Here is a 17,982-nt window from a genome sequence, read left to right as displayed (position 1 = left end):
TATTTGCTGCACAAAATATTCGGCATCAATATTGTGGCGGGGCCTGAGTGATCCTCAAACGCGGCATAGAATCTGCACTAATGCAAGAATATGTGCAAACCAGCCGCGGAAGTTACTGAGACAGCGTTTGCAATGTTGAGCGACGCGGCGCGCGGGCAGTACCGAATTGCGGTGATCCCCTTTCATGTACGTGCGGGCAGAGCACTCGAGTGGCGTGAACGTCGAAAGATGCAATTCCCGCGCCGATGCACACACGTACGCGACAGGTGGACAAGTTCTCGGTAGTTTGCACTCAGATGCAGATGCGTCACTTCGGAAAGCTAGTCTATAAATCCCACAAGCTGACGCTGGTGCGGATTGAGCCCTGTGCCTTGCGCCATCGCGAGATGTTGGGTACAGCAAGCGGCATTTGACGCGTTACATGCTTCGATGACATAATTACGCGAAACTTGCGAAACTTAGAGACTTAAACATAACAAAAACAATAATTAGTGTGATCAATGTGCACGCTAAAACGCCTTCGAATCAAGCGCTGCTAATAAGAACTTATTTTACTGGAACCTTTAAAGGGATGCTGAACAAATCTTTTGCCGCCGAGATTTTTAGCCCAAATGAAAGCTTGGGTGCTGAAATTGGTTGACACAACGTTGTTTTCAGGCAGAAACTAGCGGAAAATAATTATTTTCATCCATTTTTTCGCAAAATACCACGTCTAATGCCCGCGCCCTGAACTAGAGGAATTGACGTTTCTCTGGCGTTGTCTGTGCTGGATACCGGCGTACCAGCTATCGCCGACGTCTTTCCACCCGCATCATACCCGCATGGAGGGCGTCGGACGGCAGCGAATGACGTCTAAACAGCGCAGTTGTCCTCGGCCGCATGCTTGTTTTCGCAAGCGCACCTGGTGGCCAAGCTTCATATAGCGTCCATAGTGTATGCACCACAGCGCTGGCGCAAGTAGAAGGTGGACTGGAGCAGAGGCCGAACGGACCCCACAGGCGTTCTATGCGTACGCTCACTATTGCGCAAGGGTCGACTGCCTGTATCAGCGTGTGAATATTGTCGACACAATGTGAAAATAGCCGCCCTGTTTCTTCAGCACGAGCAATTTTGAAACAAGTACTTCTTCCAGCTTCATTTCAGCTTCCACTGCGTTCAAAACATCGGCATAATTCATATTCGAATTGTACACTTCGATTACTCTATCGTTAGAAACCGACTACACAGCTCACGCACTTTTATGCAATAGAGCCACTCGTGCAGTCACTTTCACTCTCACTTTGCATAGTGTCGCGCTCACGAAACCCCGTGAGGTGGACGTCAGGCAATCGCCGGCTACCCACTTCTGTTGCTGCTGCAAGCGAGCCGGCTCGCATGACGTCATGGCGGTCAGTGCGCAACCCCACGCGTACCAGCGTGTAGCCGCCGTGCGCTCACAATAGACCAAAACTACAGCTATCCGTTAAAAAATATGTGAAATAAACGCTACATATCGGAACAGTAACCTCTTCCGAGTGAAATGTCGATGATTCCTTCATTTTTTTACTTTTTTTAGTATCCCTTTAATCTTAAGGAGAATGAACAGCGTGATTACTAATTTATAAGTTTCGAGCAGTTGTTTAACTTTCTTCGAAAGGCAAGTTCTTCTTTGTTACCCAAAAAATTCTTACTTCTACACTATTGTAAACTTATGCCTTTCGGAAAGCCTGCGTTGCCACAGTAGCGCCAATCAGTTAAGCTTACAAATGCGCCGCGGAAAAAGATGAAAAGAGAGAGAGAGAGAGGCATTGATTTTGTTGTGAATAGTTGTAAGAATAATGTAAGCGAAAGTAACAGAAAGATTTCATCTCTGAATGACGAGCATCAGTTATTTTGCATCGCGCACTGGTTAAACTATACTACGTCTGCTCCTGTAAAGCGTACTCTACCACAATAATACTAATAACACGGCGAAACATCACGAGAAAAACGTCAAACAAGCACTGTCTCTCGCGCTGTATTGGCGCGAGTAACGCAAAGCGTATAATAGAGAAGGTCAAAATACCAAACATAAACATTCTTTTAAGTACTTTATGGATGAGCACGCAAGTCTCGAGGTAATATGTTTCGACAGAAGTTATTGCACGCTACGGCCCCGTCACAACTTTAAAGGGGAAAGAAACGCGCAGATTTGTATTGATGCAGGAATTAAATAAGCAAAAAAAAGATATTCGTTCTAGAAATTATCTAAATGGCCTGTAAATTTGACCCTGGTATCTCGCCAACCCCCTATACAATAGGGAAGCTAGTTTAGACAACTATGAGAGAGAAGAAAAGTAAGAATTCTACTAAATGCCGCTTTGATGTACATGTACAACCACGAAGATGGTCACCATACACCTGCGGCATAACAATACAGTCGCAGTTTCGCCCGAAAGGCGAAGCAACAATTGCCACAGCAAATTAGTCGGCAGCTATACGAAGTAAGAATAGTAATTTTATCAGCCGTATAAAAGTGAAAACATAAGCTTACTAACTGAATTAACAAACATGGTGTCTGCGCGCACAGGCAAACATGAAGACATCGCACTCGATGACCGCAGACACTCGCTGTCAAAACACTGGCGTGAGCAAGCGCGGCAGTAGCAGCGAGCGAAGTGACCTTCGTGCTGCCCACCGCTTCAACGGCAACAGCGGCGAAAAAACACCGCGCACAGAGGTATGAGCCGTCTGCAGATCGCTTTCAAGACATAGGCGTGCGAGACGGCGCGTCGCTGCGCAAAGTACGCACTTGCTGACGAAGTAGATGCACTCCCCCCCACCTCCCGCCCCCTTTCCCGCGCTGCCTCTCCACTTTCCTCCCTCTCGCGCCCGAGATTGAGCCGCAATCGTCAGTACCGCCTTGCGTCCGGTCGAGAAGATGCAGTTTCTGCCCGAGCTCACGCCGTCTGTCTCCCTCTCTTTTATTCCCCCACGACCTTCCGCGCGACGCAAGACGGCGCGTTTGCCCTCCGCCTTCATCCTTCGCGTGCGCCAGATTGAGTCGCGATCGTCTGCTCCCCTAACGTGCTTCCACTCACACATTCAGCATACGGCGCTCGGCGACGGTATTATGGCCCTTGGACTTTGTACAGAATAATACGGCGACGGCAAAAATGCGCCTGGAGTGTCCATGTAATTGAAGATATAAACGATTTGTTGTGGCCGAGATAGTGGAGAGAGAGGGAGCGTCCGAGGGTATCACGTGATACTAGTGTTAAGCTGTTAGTGAGTGAGTCAACCACCGCTGTCGTTGAGCAGTTCACGTTTTAGACCTATTCGCACTGGCAGATTAGCATGATTATTTTTTGTTCGTTTTCACTGTGCTGAAAGGATGCCATTTTTTTGCACCAAGAAAAAATTTTTTCAGGATACAGAATTATATTGACGAGTAGCGTCTTTCATTGCTTGACTAAGACATAAAAAAATACGCGACAAAGTTTTCTTTTATACACCTTTTCCGTCTGTTGCAAAAAGAAATCTTGACGTAAGTTTTACTTTTCGCAGCGACATGACCATTGCTTTTGTATTCCCCATTACTTACAAATACTCTGATTCTTGAACAATCTTTATTCGTGCTAATATCGCGCTCATATTAGCTTACTACTGTAAAGCCTTAGCTGCCGGCGAATGCACATCTCAAATCTAGCTGCTTCTAACTGAATAAGCACGCTTTGTTCTTTGACCGGACGTTAAAACTCGATTACAATTTTCTATAAAAGCCTGAAATCTCTCATTTAACCGCTCCTATTTCAACGGCCATCTTAGTTTTCTTCTGCACGGCACTGTATTCAGAACAAATTTTCCTTCTTGTGAAATTCCTTTTATGAGAAATGCACACTACATTGCTCAACGCTATAGTGCTAAACAGTGAGAAATGTACTCCAACATGTGCACCTATATTTCTGACAGTTGCATGCACTTACGAGAACAGGGAATTGTATTTAACCTTGCTAATGAAGTCACATTTGTGAATGTATCGAGCTTTTACTCATGAAACGGTTTTAAGAGTACATCGAGGCATTAAAAGGCAATGGCTTCTGAAACTTTTTATCCTAAAATCAACAAGTTGAAATGAGAGGCTATTGTCGAACTCTCTACAAAAATGAAAAGGCAATTGCTTTGAAGTTGTTTCTTTCTGTCATAGATTGTGACGAGAATATTGAACACTGGGAAACGTTTATATTGTCTGAAATATGTTTCTTTGAGGAAAAGAAACGAAAAAAAAATGAAACGAAGCAAATAAATAAGATAATGACGAAAACACATGGGTATTTTCGCAATCAATTGGTTATCTCAATCAGGAGTATTTACTAACTCTTGTAAAAGAAACTTGGTTTTATGAGTGAGAATCGCCGCACTCGGGGCCAGACTAGGGAGTGCTTCTGTTATGGGCTTGCATGAAAAACATAACACATCATCGACATTCCCCTTTCTATTGCTATCTCTCCTCTGCCCTTTCCTCCATGCTGCCGCTTTCTCTCAACGTATTGAGCTTGGATAAAGAACACTTCTAAACTGCAGAGGCCTGTAATGTCTAGCCAGTTTGAGTGCCCCAACTTAGCTTGCCGGAGCAAGTGCTTACTGCGCCAGCGAACATTTACTGTGATTACTTTAATGACTGTGATGAACCTTTCAGTCTGACGACCCGTTACCACGCTAGGATGTCCTACACACCATGTTTGATCGCTTGAACGCTTGAATGCCAAATTTAAAAAAGAAACTCGCAGTTTCGATGGAAAGAGGAAGCAACGATTGCGATGGGATATATATATATATATATATATATATATATATATATATATATATATATATATATATATATATATATATATATATATATATATATATATATATATATAGAGAGAGAGAGAGAGAGAGAGAGAGAGAGAGAGAGAGAGGAAAGGGGAAAGGCAGGGAGGTTAACCAGAGGGGAAGCTCCGGTGTGCTACCCTACGCTAGGGAGAGAGAGGACGGGGAGGTAAAGTTATAACGAACTAGATATAAAGAAAGGAGCATAGATATACAATCACAGTCGGTCACTGTCGCCGCATACTGTCACCGCACAGCACAGTAGTAAATTAGTAGATAGCTATACGAAGGAAGGAGATTAGTTTCATCGGCCAAGTGAACTTGTAAACATTCGCTTACTAACTAAATTAGGAAGCACGGTGTCACGCGCGCACAAGCGAACATGAGCACATCTCACTCGATGAGCGCGGAAACTCGTTGTCAAAACGCTGGAGTGAGGAAGTGCGGCAGCAGCAGTGAGCGATTTGACCTTCGTGCTGCCTTTTGCTTCAAAGCAAAATAAGCGGCGAGAACATAGCGCACACGAGGCTATCAGCACTCGGCGCACTTTGTCCCCATCGCAGATCGCTTTCAAGATACGGTCCACGCGGCTGCGCCATACACAACCGCCGCCGGAGTAAAATGACGCTCCCCCCCCCCCCCCCCCCCGCCTCCCGGGGCCTTGGAAGCGCTCTAACTCCCGCTTTCCTCTTTTGCGCGCGCAATATTGAGGCACCAATGTTGGCTCGCTCTCGCACGCTTTCCCTCGCTCATACAGATACGGCGCGCGGCGACGATGTTAACGAACTTAGACCCTATAAGGAACATCACGGTGATGACAGCGGCAGAAATACGCCTGGAATGTCCTCTACCCGTAGCTTTTCGCAGGTAAATTAGACTGCACAGCCTCGGAGGAAAGGGTGTACTGCTGTCCTTGACCAAAAGTCTTAGAACGACAGAAAGCTGCGCTAGTCGGTAAGGATTCATTATGCAACACGGCGTTCGTGTTGTCCGCTTCTCTACTTTTGTGTCTTGTCTGCACGCCTCACTTCTATTTTGCATAATGACCAAAAGGCCTCTGCTGCCCTCAGGAGCCCACCGGAACATTCTTGAAGGCCACGTCGACGGGGTACCTCTCAGAGCTTTAGTTGATACTGGGGTGCATGCCTCTGTCACGAGTGCCAATTTTTGTAATCGCATGAAAACGAACGTCTTTACACCTCCCACGACCTGAGTCGTACGTCTCCTGCAGCGGTACGTGTCCGGGACTGGCCGCTCGAGGCACTTTACGTGTAATCGCGGCCTTCTTTCACGCTCTGGAAATACAGGTACCGTACCGTCAACACTGTCCCCAGAGGAGTACTGATCGCTCACGTGTTGAGCACCTGCACATGTGAGAGGCAAGCCGTGTCGGTGGTTTCAAGCGCCACTTGAAAGGGCTGTTAACTGAACGATGCTGTGGTCGTATCAGAGCGAGCTGCGTATCATCCTACCTATTGATGATGGTAGGGTACGAAGGAGGAGGATATAGTAATGGCTGCATCTTGGACGGATGCGCTGCCCCAGATGGAAAACATCATTTTGCTTTCACACGTTGTAATTTTTTTCTTCGGAAATACTAACACGAACTTTTTCTTGCTGTTGAATAAACATACGTCATTACATTTTCTCGAACGAGATGGCATTCGTATGTTCGTCGGCAGTATTCATGAGCACGAGGACAGGATCAAGCTTTTGTAATTACTTGCTTCCCGTACTATCATCTTTTCTTCATCTTCGGATTGTTTTATGCATAGTCACAGAGCTCTCCTTCAAATAGAGTAATAGCCTTGCGGCATCGCCTCGTAGCATAATTTCTTTCTATAATGGTCAAAGCAGATGACTGAATTACAGCTGTATTAAAGAACTTAGCCAAAGCAGCACTGTCGTTACCGATTGAAAGCAAGGTTTTCTCACTGCCAAAAGAATAAAACAAAAACGAGGGTAGTTTTACTGGAAATGGACGTTCATAAAGCACGCAAGTGAAACTTCACTTAATCATATAAATATAGCGAGATATGTGTGAGTTTGTTTATGGTTTCTTTTTTTCCTGAAGGAAACAAAAACCAGGTAGCCTCATACAGTGCGGTGCACTGTTCAATGGAAGACTCTAATGTGCGGCTATCAAGTTGCAGGCACTGTGTGCTGCAAGTGCCGATTGAAAATATATGGATGGACTGCACAGGTGTATAATAAGGTATTACTGTCACCATTCACACGTCATCCGTTGAAAGCTTGGCAGACCTGGCGGGGGGATAAATTCGCACTTAGGCACACCTTTTAATCTTGACCACACTGTATATTCTGAGATCAGCATAGCAATAGCATGCAAACGAATTAAAACAGGACAAATGAGCTTTCCTGAAATGGTTGAATTGGTAAGGAATTATCTTGGATAGTTAGCGAGGTATTTGGCCAGTGTTTTCATCGTGCTGGTGTGTGTTTGCGCTGGTATTAAATATAAACCACACGGAGTTCATTCTCAATATGTTTTATTTATTTAGAATAACTACGGTATCCTAGTTGGAATCTCAGCCATGAATGGAGTTTTAAGTGTGTAAGAGATACGGATTCTTTTTACGCGAGGCTTCAAGGTATTGCAACAAACGACTTTAAGGCAACATCACGTAATTGAATTACAAAAATGCCCGCGGTGCCTACGCGCTAGAGATAACCCTTTTTCGTACGTCTTTCTCCAAAAGAGACGTGCCAGTTTGTGTCAGAATTCACTTTTGTTTTAGAAACCACTGGCCGCTTCTCTCGGATTTTGCTGTCGGCAGGGGTATTGTGTCCGGGAGGATGATAAATTGCGGAATCTTGCAGGTAGCAACGAAACCTCCAAAATTCGTGGTCCGTACAACGACAAAGTAATCGGGAGCGCCAGAAAATAACAGACAATGCGCAGTCGGCAGATGAGATGAAAGGACAGCGCGCTAAAAGCACCCTCTTCCTTTGTCCCGCTAAATCTGTGCAGTGCCGTAGAATGCGCGAATGGCGTCGACTAAACTGGAACAGCGTTGAGAATACAGTGCGCCTGCAATAATAATTGCATTTAGGAGGACCCTTAACTCTTGCATTGTTGATCATCGTGAATAGTTTGCAAGCACACCGCTGGCCAATCAGAAGACACTCAAGGTGCGAGAACCACTTTTTGTATTCAATTCCCGATTAGCTTATGCCTCTGCAGTGCTGCATCACTCTTTCGGAGCACGCAGAGTACAGACGGCGACAGCGTCGCTGCTCTTGTTTCTCCTGAATGGTTGCCAATCTTGGCTTTCCCGACACAACGGGCTTTTATCTTCGCATCGGTGACCCGCAGAACTCAAGAAGCAAAAGTGCAGACTTGACTCTGTTTTCCTCATTGGTGTCGTGTGTTTGCTACCTTTTGCCTTTTGATTCACCGCGTGGCAGTCCAGATAGTTGAAAACGTGGCATCGGTGCCTTTTTTTTATTTTTATAACGCGCTGTGTCCGCTTTCGCTTTCTCTTGAAAGCCCGCGTATTCGGAGGGGAAAGGCCATTTCTGGAAACAGTAACCTCTCGGATCGCTGTAAAAGACACCGGTGAAGTCCCTGATTCGTTGAATACGTCGTAGAGGAGGGAGAACTGAAAAAGAAGGTCCATTCAGTCCCATGATTAGAATGAGATAAGATTGGAGTAAATTATAACTCGGGATGATTTTGTATGCTATGTAAGTTGATGGGAACTACACAAGTTCTATTATGTTATATTAGTTACAGTTATTCGTTGTTGTCACTGGCGGACTGGAATACGTGCCACCCATTAAGAAAGCCAGCATCTCACATCTCGAACTTTTTCAAAACAGCGAGACCTCAATGAATGCATAGTTTTAGTAAATGACAGAAGCTCGTGTTTTCTGTCACGAAACAATCAATGTGTGCTATAATTTCGTCGATATTTTCAAAAAAGTGTGATGAATTTAGTGGCAGGAAATGTAAGCACTAGAAAACTTTGTCTTAAGCATACAGTGCTTACTTAACGTCCGAAAACACCGAGCAAGTTGGCTTCGTCCGAAAAGCTTAAGAATAATGTTGCAATTTGTCACCACTGTAAAAGACGCGGTGCGTTACTTCGCGCAGATAAAAGCAAGGAAGTCACGAGTAATGCACGCGCGCAGATGAGACACACACACGCACACACACGAAAAATCGCTATAGGGATAGGACATGTATTCGTTCCTTTTGTTCTGTCCAACGGTCAAGCGTGGTGTATTCAACAACGGCATTTGTTATTTTTTGATCACCAAGGAAGAAAATGGGACACAGTGGGAGTGCGACGCAGCGTCTAATACTCAGGGGGAGGGGCTGATGCTAGTACTGTTGCAAAAGCTGTGTAAATGCAGAAAGAAAGAAAATACGAAAGAAATAAACGCAATTAAATACAGCCACCGATAGAGACAACACAGACGGAGATTACGATAACGATTTGTTATTTACAAGGGAGAGCACGCTTCATGGTCGTAACTCATACTGACGTGCTTAACAAGGCGTACAAATGCGCATGCGTGTTTCTCGGTAGTTCCGGTAAATGGCGCAATGGCGGACTCAAAGAAGGCAAGTTTGCGTTGCATTTATTAATTGGGGTTAGCGCTGCCATGCGTGTGTAGCACAGATACGCTTTTGTTTAGAAGGCAGCATTCGCTCGGTTCGATTCCCATTTATGTGAGGAGTGTTATTCATTGTAGGTTGCTTAGTCGCTATGGGGGAGCCAACCGAATATGTGTCTGATTAACCTGCCAACCATTCCTTGCTTCTCTAATTCTCTCTTTCTCTCTCGCTACACTTAACACACGAGAAGAAACAGTGATACTGAAAAAAAGAAGACAATACTAGAAAACAAGAAAAGAGAAACAACGTTATGTTGGAGAAAGGTATCGAGAAGTCATTGCTACTGCTTCTACACACGTGGCTACGCTGGCGAGGTGATCAGCAATTTTGTCAGGGCTGTGCTTATTGCGCACTGGCCTGACAAAATCCCTAATCAGCTTACCTGGGAGCCTCCGCTCTTCTTAGGAGCTGGTGATACCTTGCTCGTACGTTAAAGCTGAACCCACGCACGCACGCACGCACGCACGCACGCACGCACGCACGCACGCACGCACGCACGCACGCACGCACGCACGCACGCACGCACGCACGCACGCACGCACGCACGCGCAACCAGATAGAGACATACAGGGAGGGAGAGAGATTCCCAATAAAGTTGGCGCTAAATTTTGCGTTAAGTTATGAGAGGCATGACAAGTAATAAAGACAGATGTGGTACTACCTTTGTAAAACTGTGCCTAACGTTTGAACAAATTCAAACGCTCACTGAACAATTAATTAACGCCCGTCTAAGCAAACTCGCAACTCTCACCAAAAAAGGAGAGCCTCTGTACTAGTCTGTAGCGGCGCGGCGATGGAGCTGCGCACCACCCCCGCAGCCATAAACAACTCCGCGGGGCGTCCCGCGGGCCTCCCGTAAGCGGACCTTCGCGAGTGTTGGACACCAGGCACACGGACACATGATCCGACTCACTGTGCCGAACGTCGTGCGCGAGCTCCCTTTTCTTGTTACTGTGTTTACTGCCTTCCTTTCGCACTAGGTCCGTGCACCGCACTTCTCTATGCTCCTTTTCCCTCTTTTCTCCTCTCGCTCTCTAAAGCCCTCGCCACTTCCGGCGCGCTGCGCGCGCCCACTCAATTCTCTCTTTTGACAGAATAAACTAGACCTTGTTACCGAAAAGACGTGTGTCCGTCTCGTTTACCACGGCTCTACAAAGTGGTGACCCGTAGTTTTCTTCGCGGCACTGCCGAAGTTATTGTGGAGCCATGCACAGCAACGAGATGCAACCAGACACTGAACTTACGGGCACGACCGAGCAACAAGACGTCTCTGCAGTTTCCATCCGACTCCCACCATACTGGGACCGCAACCCTGCAGTTTGGTTTCTTCAAGCGGAATCGCAATTTATTCTCTCTGGCGTTCGCACGGAACAACGCAAGTACCACCTAGTTGTTTCGGCACTGTCGCCTGCTGCTGCAGAAGAAGTTGCCGACCTGCTTTCTGGACCGCCTCCCGCCACTCCATACAGCGATCTTAAGGCTGTACTTCTCGAGCGCACAACAACATCGCAGCGAGCCCGCATGCAGCAGTTGCTCTCCGCAGAGGACTTAGGAGACCGTCGGCCAAGCCAGCTCCTTCGCCGTATGCGACAGCTCATGAGCGACAACACAGCAGTAAGCGATGACCGCCTCCTGCGGGAACTGTTCATGCAGCGCCTTCCAGTAAATGTTCAGATGGTACTCGCTACAGCCACGGTGATGGACCTCAACAGCCTGGCCAGCTTGGCGGACAAAGTCATGGAGGTGGTGACGCCAGCGGTGTGCAACGTAACATCATCAATCACCACTGCGAGTTCAGCGCCGCAAACATCATCCTCCGCCGATTCTCCCATCGACGTGCTCTGCAATCGCCTTGAACAATTAGTTTGTGCTGCGGAGCGTCATCGCACTTCACCCCGTCACGGAAGGTACCGCAGCTCGAGTAGATCACGGCGTCCAAGAGAAGAACGCTCCCGGTCTCAAACGCCACCACGGGTATGCTTTTATCACCGCCGCTTCGGGCAGGAGGCGCGCCACTGCCTCCGTCCTTGTGCATGGCAGGGAAACCAGCAGGCTGACCTTTAATGGCGACAACCGGTCAGGGCCAAAGCAAAAGTCGCCTATTTCATGTCATGGACAGAACCACAGGCCAGCAATATCTGGTGGACACCGGGGCGGAGGTCAGCATTATTCCCGCGCAACGTTCCGACCGAACTACACCGCCGACCTCCTATCTTCAAGCTGTCAACGGTAGCAGGATACCTGTTTATAAGTCGCGGTCCCTCACCCTGAATCTTGGCCTGCGCCGCGTGTTCCGTTGGGTTTTCCTCGTCGCTGATGTTCGCCGTGCTCTTATTGGCGCTGATTTCCTGGACCACCATGGACTGCTCGTCGATGTGAAACGCCAACGCCTGCTGGACACTGCTACGTTGCTGTCTGTTCATGGCGTCGTTTCCTCTGACTCGCCTATAGTCGCCCCAACCACAACAATTGCTGGTGATCCTTTTGCTTGCCTCCTTCAACAGTTCCCCAACCTCACGCGACCACCAGACTGGACAAAGCCCGTACAACATGATGTACGTCATCACATCACAACAACTGGTCCACCTGTATTTGCTCGCCCACGACGCCTCGCCCCGGACAAACTCAAAATTGCCAAAGCAGAGTTCGAACACATGTTAGAACTTGGAATCGTACGACCGTCGTCCAGCAGCTGGGCGTCTCCGCTCCATTTGGTCCCCAAGAAATCAGGTGACTGGAGGCCGTGTGGGGACTACCGATCCCTGAACGCAAAAACCATTCCGGATAGGTACCCACTGCCTAACATCCAAGATTTCACATCGGCACTGGATGGCACTACAGTATTTTCCAAAATTGACCTGGTGCGAGCCTTTCACCAAATTCCTGTCGCACAAGAAGACATTCCAAAAACAGCAATTACTACCCCATTTGGCCTCTTTGAATTTTTGAGAATGCCTTTCGGTCTCCGGAATGCTGCACAGACATCACAGCAGTTCATCGACACAGTCACACGTGGTCTGCCGTTTGTTTTCGCCTACGTTGACGACTTGCTTGTGGCAAGCTCATCCCACGAAGAGCACCTCCAACATCTCCATGAGCTTTTTGAGCGCCTATCAGCAAATGGTATCGTCGTAAACACTGCCAAGAGCGAGTTCGGAGTACCATCACTTGATTTTCTCGGCCATCGCTTGGATAACAACGGCATCCGCCCTCTTCCCCACAAAGTGCAAGCCATCATGGAGTTCCCCAAGCCAGCTTCAATCACTAAGCTGCGCCAGTTTCTAGGCCTGGTAAACTTTTACCGCCGATTCATTAGAAACTGTGCTATGCTGCTGGAACCCCTCGAGCGTTTGCTCTGCGGCAAACAATCGTCAACCGCACTGCCCTGGGACAGCACAACAGATGAAGCTTTCAATTCTATCAAGCACGCTTTGGCCGATGCCACACTGCTAGCTCATCCCAACCCCAACTATCCGTTGTCGCTCATGACGGATGCCTCCAGCTCTGCGGTCGGAGCGGTACTGCAACAAAAAGTAAACGGTGGGTGGCAGCCCCTTGCCTTTTTCTCAAAACGCATGACCCCCGCACAAACACGCTACAGTGTTTTCGGCCGTGAGTTGCTCGCCATATTTCTCGCCGTGAGGCATTTCCGACACCTACTTGAAGGCCGCTCGTTCACAATATTCACTGACCACAAGCCTCTCACCTACTCAATCGGCCGCTCAGAATCATTATACACTCCACGCGAGGTGCGCCAGCTCGCCTTCATCTCAGAGTTTTCAACTGACATACGCCACGTCAGCGGCGTTGACAACTCACCAGCTGATGCTCTCAGTCGCGTGGATGCTATCACGCACAGTCGCTCCAAGAGCTCTATCTCAACATCATTTCCTTTCAACCTCCGAGAATTGGCTACAGAACAAGCTAGTGATTCTGAGCTCCGTCACCTACGTGACGCGTCAACATCTCTTCAGCTTGAATTAGTTACCTTTGAAGATGTGCCAATTGTTTGCGACACCTCCACGGGCACACCTCGGCCTTACCTAACCACCTCTTTCCGCAAGCAAATATTTGACTCATATCACACTCTTGCACACCCAGGCATTCGCGCATCTCAAAAGCTTATCTCATCACGCTTCGTCTGGCCGGGCATGAACGCAAATATCAGAGACTGGGTCCGCTCGTGCGCACCTTGTCAGCGCGCGAAAGTTCAGCGGTACCCTGTCCCCCCCACAAAGCCTTTCTTGCAACCCGACGAACGTTTCTCCGTTGTGCACGTCGACATTGTCGGCCCGCTACCCCCATGCCAAGGCTATCGCTATCTTCTGACATGTGTCGACCGCTTTACACGCTGGCCCGAAGCGACACCTATCCCCGACATGTCTGCAGCTACTGTCGCCGCAGCTTTTGTTTCCGTTTGGGTATCCCGATTTGGCTGTCCAACGAAAGTTGTCACTGATCGAGGCCGGCAATTCGAATCGTCCCTTTTCACGGAGCTACTTCACCTTCTCGGAACAGCACGCTTGCGAACTGCCTCCTACCACCCTCAAACAAATGGCCTCGTCGAGAGATTTCATCGCCATCTCAAGGCAGCACTCACAGCGCACGGCTGCCCAAACAAGTGGGTTGACAGACTTCCACTCACGCTTCTCGGAATTCGATCTGCCTTCAAAGAGGACCTCTCTTGCGCTACTGCGGAGCTTGTTTACGGCACCTCGCTTCGCCTGCCAGCCGACTTCTTCGAAGAAAACACCCTCACCTCCTCTCTAACAGCAAGCGAGTACGTCGACCAGCTTCGCGATGTGTTCCGAAACCTCCGTCCGCAGCCTACGCGTTTTAACAAACCCCGTGCAGTGTACATCACTTCGGACTTGCAGACAGCCACACATGTTTTTGTGCGTTACGGCCCTGTGCGCGGCTCGCTGCAGCCCCACTACCTCGGGCCATTCCTCGTTTTAGAACGTTTTCCTTCTAACTTCGTCGTCGACGTAAATGGGACACGAGATACAATCGCGCTTGAGCGACTCAAGCCAGCATTCAGCGAGGCACCCGCGCTTAATTATCTCGCCTCCCCGGAACACGCGGACTCCTCCTTGCAAGTGCGCGGTTCGTCACCTCTTCGTCGCGTTCACTGGGCTGCCACTTGTGCATTGTGAGCATCGTTCGTCGCTTCAGCTTCCTCTCTAAGGGGGGAGCAATCTGTAGCGGCGCGGCGATGGAGCTGCGCACCACCCCCGCAGCCATAAACAACTCCGCGGGGCGTCCCGCGGGCCTCCCGTAAGCGGACCTTCGCGAGTGTTGGACACCAGGCACACGGACACATGATCCGACTCACTGTGCCGAACGTCGTGCGCGAGCTCCCTTTTCTTGTTACTGTGTTTACTGCCTTCCTTTCGCACTAGGTCCGTGCACCGCACTTCTCTATGCTCCTTTTCCCTCTTTTCTCCTCTCGCTCTCTAAAGCCCTCGCCACTTCCGGCGCGCTGCGCGCGCCCACTCAATTCTCTCTTTTGACAGAATAAACTAGACCTTGTTACCGAAAAGACGTGTGTCCGTCTCGTTTACCACGGCTCTACAAGTCCTTGATGCTTTGAATGAATAGAGATATATACTAGCAGCCAGTAGGAATTGAAAACGTGCCGCATCTTACTGCCTTACGGATGACCCACAAACATCCAGTCTCTTGAGGCTGATGCATGGGCTGTGAGAAACACCGTGCTTTATGTGTAAGCATTCTACCATAACGCAGATCTATCCAAGAAATCGAGCCTCGGACTCAGTTTTCCTTTTTTATGTTATTTTTGGCGTTTAATATTTCATTTCTGGTGAGTCGCTTCATTTTGGTCCAACAAAGCCGCCATTGTCTCTCTCTATTATGTATGACAGTGCCCCAAGAAGAAAAACGGTAATCTTTGCGGAATAGTGTGTTTGGGTGGGTGGGGTGCAGTAATACAAATGCCACTGCCTTAAGGCAGTGGCATCTGTACCCACTCGTGCGGATGGCTCCTCCTTTTTCGCCGTACCGCACGATTTAGATGGGTCTGTCTCGCCACTGAGGCAGTAGCACCTATGCGTACAGTCAGAGTCCAGCAAACTGCCTATGGGAATCCACCAGTGGGAAGAGGCAGTGCGACAACTTTATTTTATGCCACACACTTACGAAGGGAAGAGGGGGGGGGGGGAGGAGTCTTAGACAGCTGGACGGAAAGTCGGGCTACGCTATGCTGCATACGTAATCAGGTAAATTGAACATATAATTTCGTGCCAGTTTTTTCGGTCTACGTGGCTATGTTGAAAGGGTCGTACAAACCGTGCAGATTGCTGTGTTGTCTCGTGCGCATTCTGCGTCCGTGTAATTGTGCCTGCGCTCCAACAATATATTAGAAGATGACCTATCACCAAGTACAGCCATCAAGCTGCCCTCATAGAATAATTTGACGCCAAATATTTCGGTCTGCATGGCCATATTGAAATGAAGTCATTTATAAGTTGACTTTTATGGAGATTTGCTACAACAAGGATGCGCCGTAATATTTACAACTTTGAATGTATTGTAATGTATTTATATTATTTAGGGACAAAATTGGTTTAATTTTTCGCAAGTAACACCCGTCTAGGCGAATATTAAATGATCTGTAGTGGCGTACTTATAATAAAGTCTGTAGCCTTTTCTTTTTTTTTTTGACCTGTTCGAAGTAAAAACGAAATACACTGTATATTTCCCATATTGAACCTCTGCTGCAGGGGCTGTTGAGAAAAAGTATGATAAATTACTATATGAACAGTGCATATCTATCAGCACATCTCGAATCATTCGACGAATGCGTAAGAAAGAAAGAAAGAAAGACAGAAAGAAAGAAAGAAAGAAAGAGAGAAAGAAAGAAAGAAAGAGAGAGAGAGAGAATTCGCCTGAAGGGCGAAGCACCGACGGCGATAGCAAGGTTTGGCGTTGCGTGTGAACTCCTCAGATGTTACTCTAACTACAGGTAGGTCCGACTAACGCGGCTGTAACATACATGGCTGGGCCAAGATTTATGGCCCCTTTAATAGCTTTAACACGCCGTGTAGGACCTGCAATAGCATCGCACACGTTCCAAACACGCTGCCCGTAAAGTGCTGCGTCGGTAAATTTACATCGCTTTTAGGTGTGAGCACCGTTATTGCTTCGCGCTTTTAATAATTCAGACTGAAAAGATTTAGGATAGAAGCCATACGCTGCGAATATTATGTTTTGCGACATTTGTTTACGGGCTGTAATTTTCAAGATATTGAGGAATAATTTAGTCAAGAATGAAAGACCCGTTGTGAGCAACTTTCGTGATTGTATAGTATAGCTTCTACCTTGCGCATACGGCATGTATAAACCAATAGCATACGTATTAGCACTGATGACGATGATGATTTATTGGCATCCCTTTTGAAACGAAGCGGTGGCAAATGGTCACCCAACCTGCTCGAGTTAATCAGGTATGCTATACATGTTTCCCATTCTGGCACTCTTATATAGATCTCTTTAATTTCGTTTCTCTTCCTCAAAACTTCTCTACCTGCCCTGTACCGCTAGCTATGACTGTAAGAGATCCGGTCGTATCAATCTCTCCCCTGCGTTTTTTTCACCAATACTTTAAGCTTCTCTTGCTTGTCTCGACTGCTGAGTGTTTGGTGCTTCCGTCCACTTTAAATCCAAGCGCTTCTGCAAGGTGTGCGTTGCCTCACTGGGTGAATCCCGTCGCATTTCATTAGGATGTACTCAGGTCTCAGGATCTTTTGCTGCAGCCCACACATGCCTAATCTTGTCGCTAGTATTTGCTTCGGTATGTTTTTGTCCTCATGCAACCAGCTCGAGCCTCAAAAAGCAAGGCACTGCACTTTGCGTTATCGTACAGATTTTCCCTTCTAATTTCTTTATTACCATTCTTGTAAATATCTACAGTCTTATTTGTTTCCATTTTCTTTTGCATTGAGTTCGCTGTCTCTGTTTTTCTCACTTTCGTTTTGACGACCACTGCTTGTTCACCATTAACACGTTTTTTTTTTTTTTTGTGGCGCCTCCTCGCGCGTGGCATCAGTCGGGAGATTACACTGCCGCGCCGCGCGTGCGCTTCCTACGTGACGGCAGCTGGACGCTATACACTGTAAAAAAAATTTCTTCAGTTTACGGTCAAAGTTGTAGGTAAAACGTTGCCGGACACTTTTCCGTCAAATGAAAAACGGTGTTTCCGTAAAACGGACAGGCCGTAAAAATTATTTCCGTTAAATGGAAAACGGTGTTTCCGTAAAACGGACAGACCGTAAAATTATTTCCGTTAAATGGAAAACGGTGTTTCCGTAGAACGGACAGGCCGTAAAATTATTTCCGTTAAATGGAAAACGGTGAGCTCCGTAGTTGTGATAACAGAATCGACCGTATTTTGCAAATAAGAAAAACGGTGAGTTCCGTAAAACGGAAATGCTGTAAATTGAGCCCCGTACTTGTGATTATAGTGCATGACCGTACTTCGGTAATGA

At 47.6% G+C, this 17,982-nt stretch overlaps 2 protein-coding genes across 2 annotated transcripts in view; one reads left to right on the top strand and one right to left on the bottom strand.

The window, feature by feature from the left end:
• Positions 1 to 17,982, bottom strand: part of LOC135903907 (leucine-rich repeat-containing protein 24-like) — a 1,007,861-nt gene that overhangs the window by 450,088 nt on the left and 539,791 nt on the right. The window lies entirely within an intron of this gene.
• On the top strand, positions 10,596 to 12,477 carry LOC135903927 (uncharacterized). The gene has a single exon (XM_065434402.2). The coding sequence runs from the start codon at positions 10,682 to 10,684 to the stop codon at positions 11,537 to 11,539; it is 858 nt and encodes a 285-aa protein (XP_065290474.1). The 5' UTR covers positions 10,596 to 10,681; the 3' UTR covers positions 11,540 to 12,477.

Source organism: Dermacentor albipictus, chromosome 3 (genome assembly GCF_038994185.2).
Source record: "Dermacentor albipictus isolate Rhodes 1998 colony chromosome 3, USDA_Dalb.pri_finalv2, whole genome shotgun sequence".
Classification (NCBI taxonomy): Eukaryota; Metazoa; Arthropoda; class Arachnida; order Ixodida; family Ixodidae; genus Dermacentor; species Dermacentor albipictus.
The sequence above is the reverse complement of the archived record's forward strand: the minus strand, read 5'-3'. Positions and strand labels throughout refer to the sequence as shown.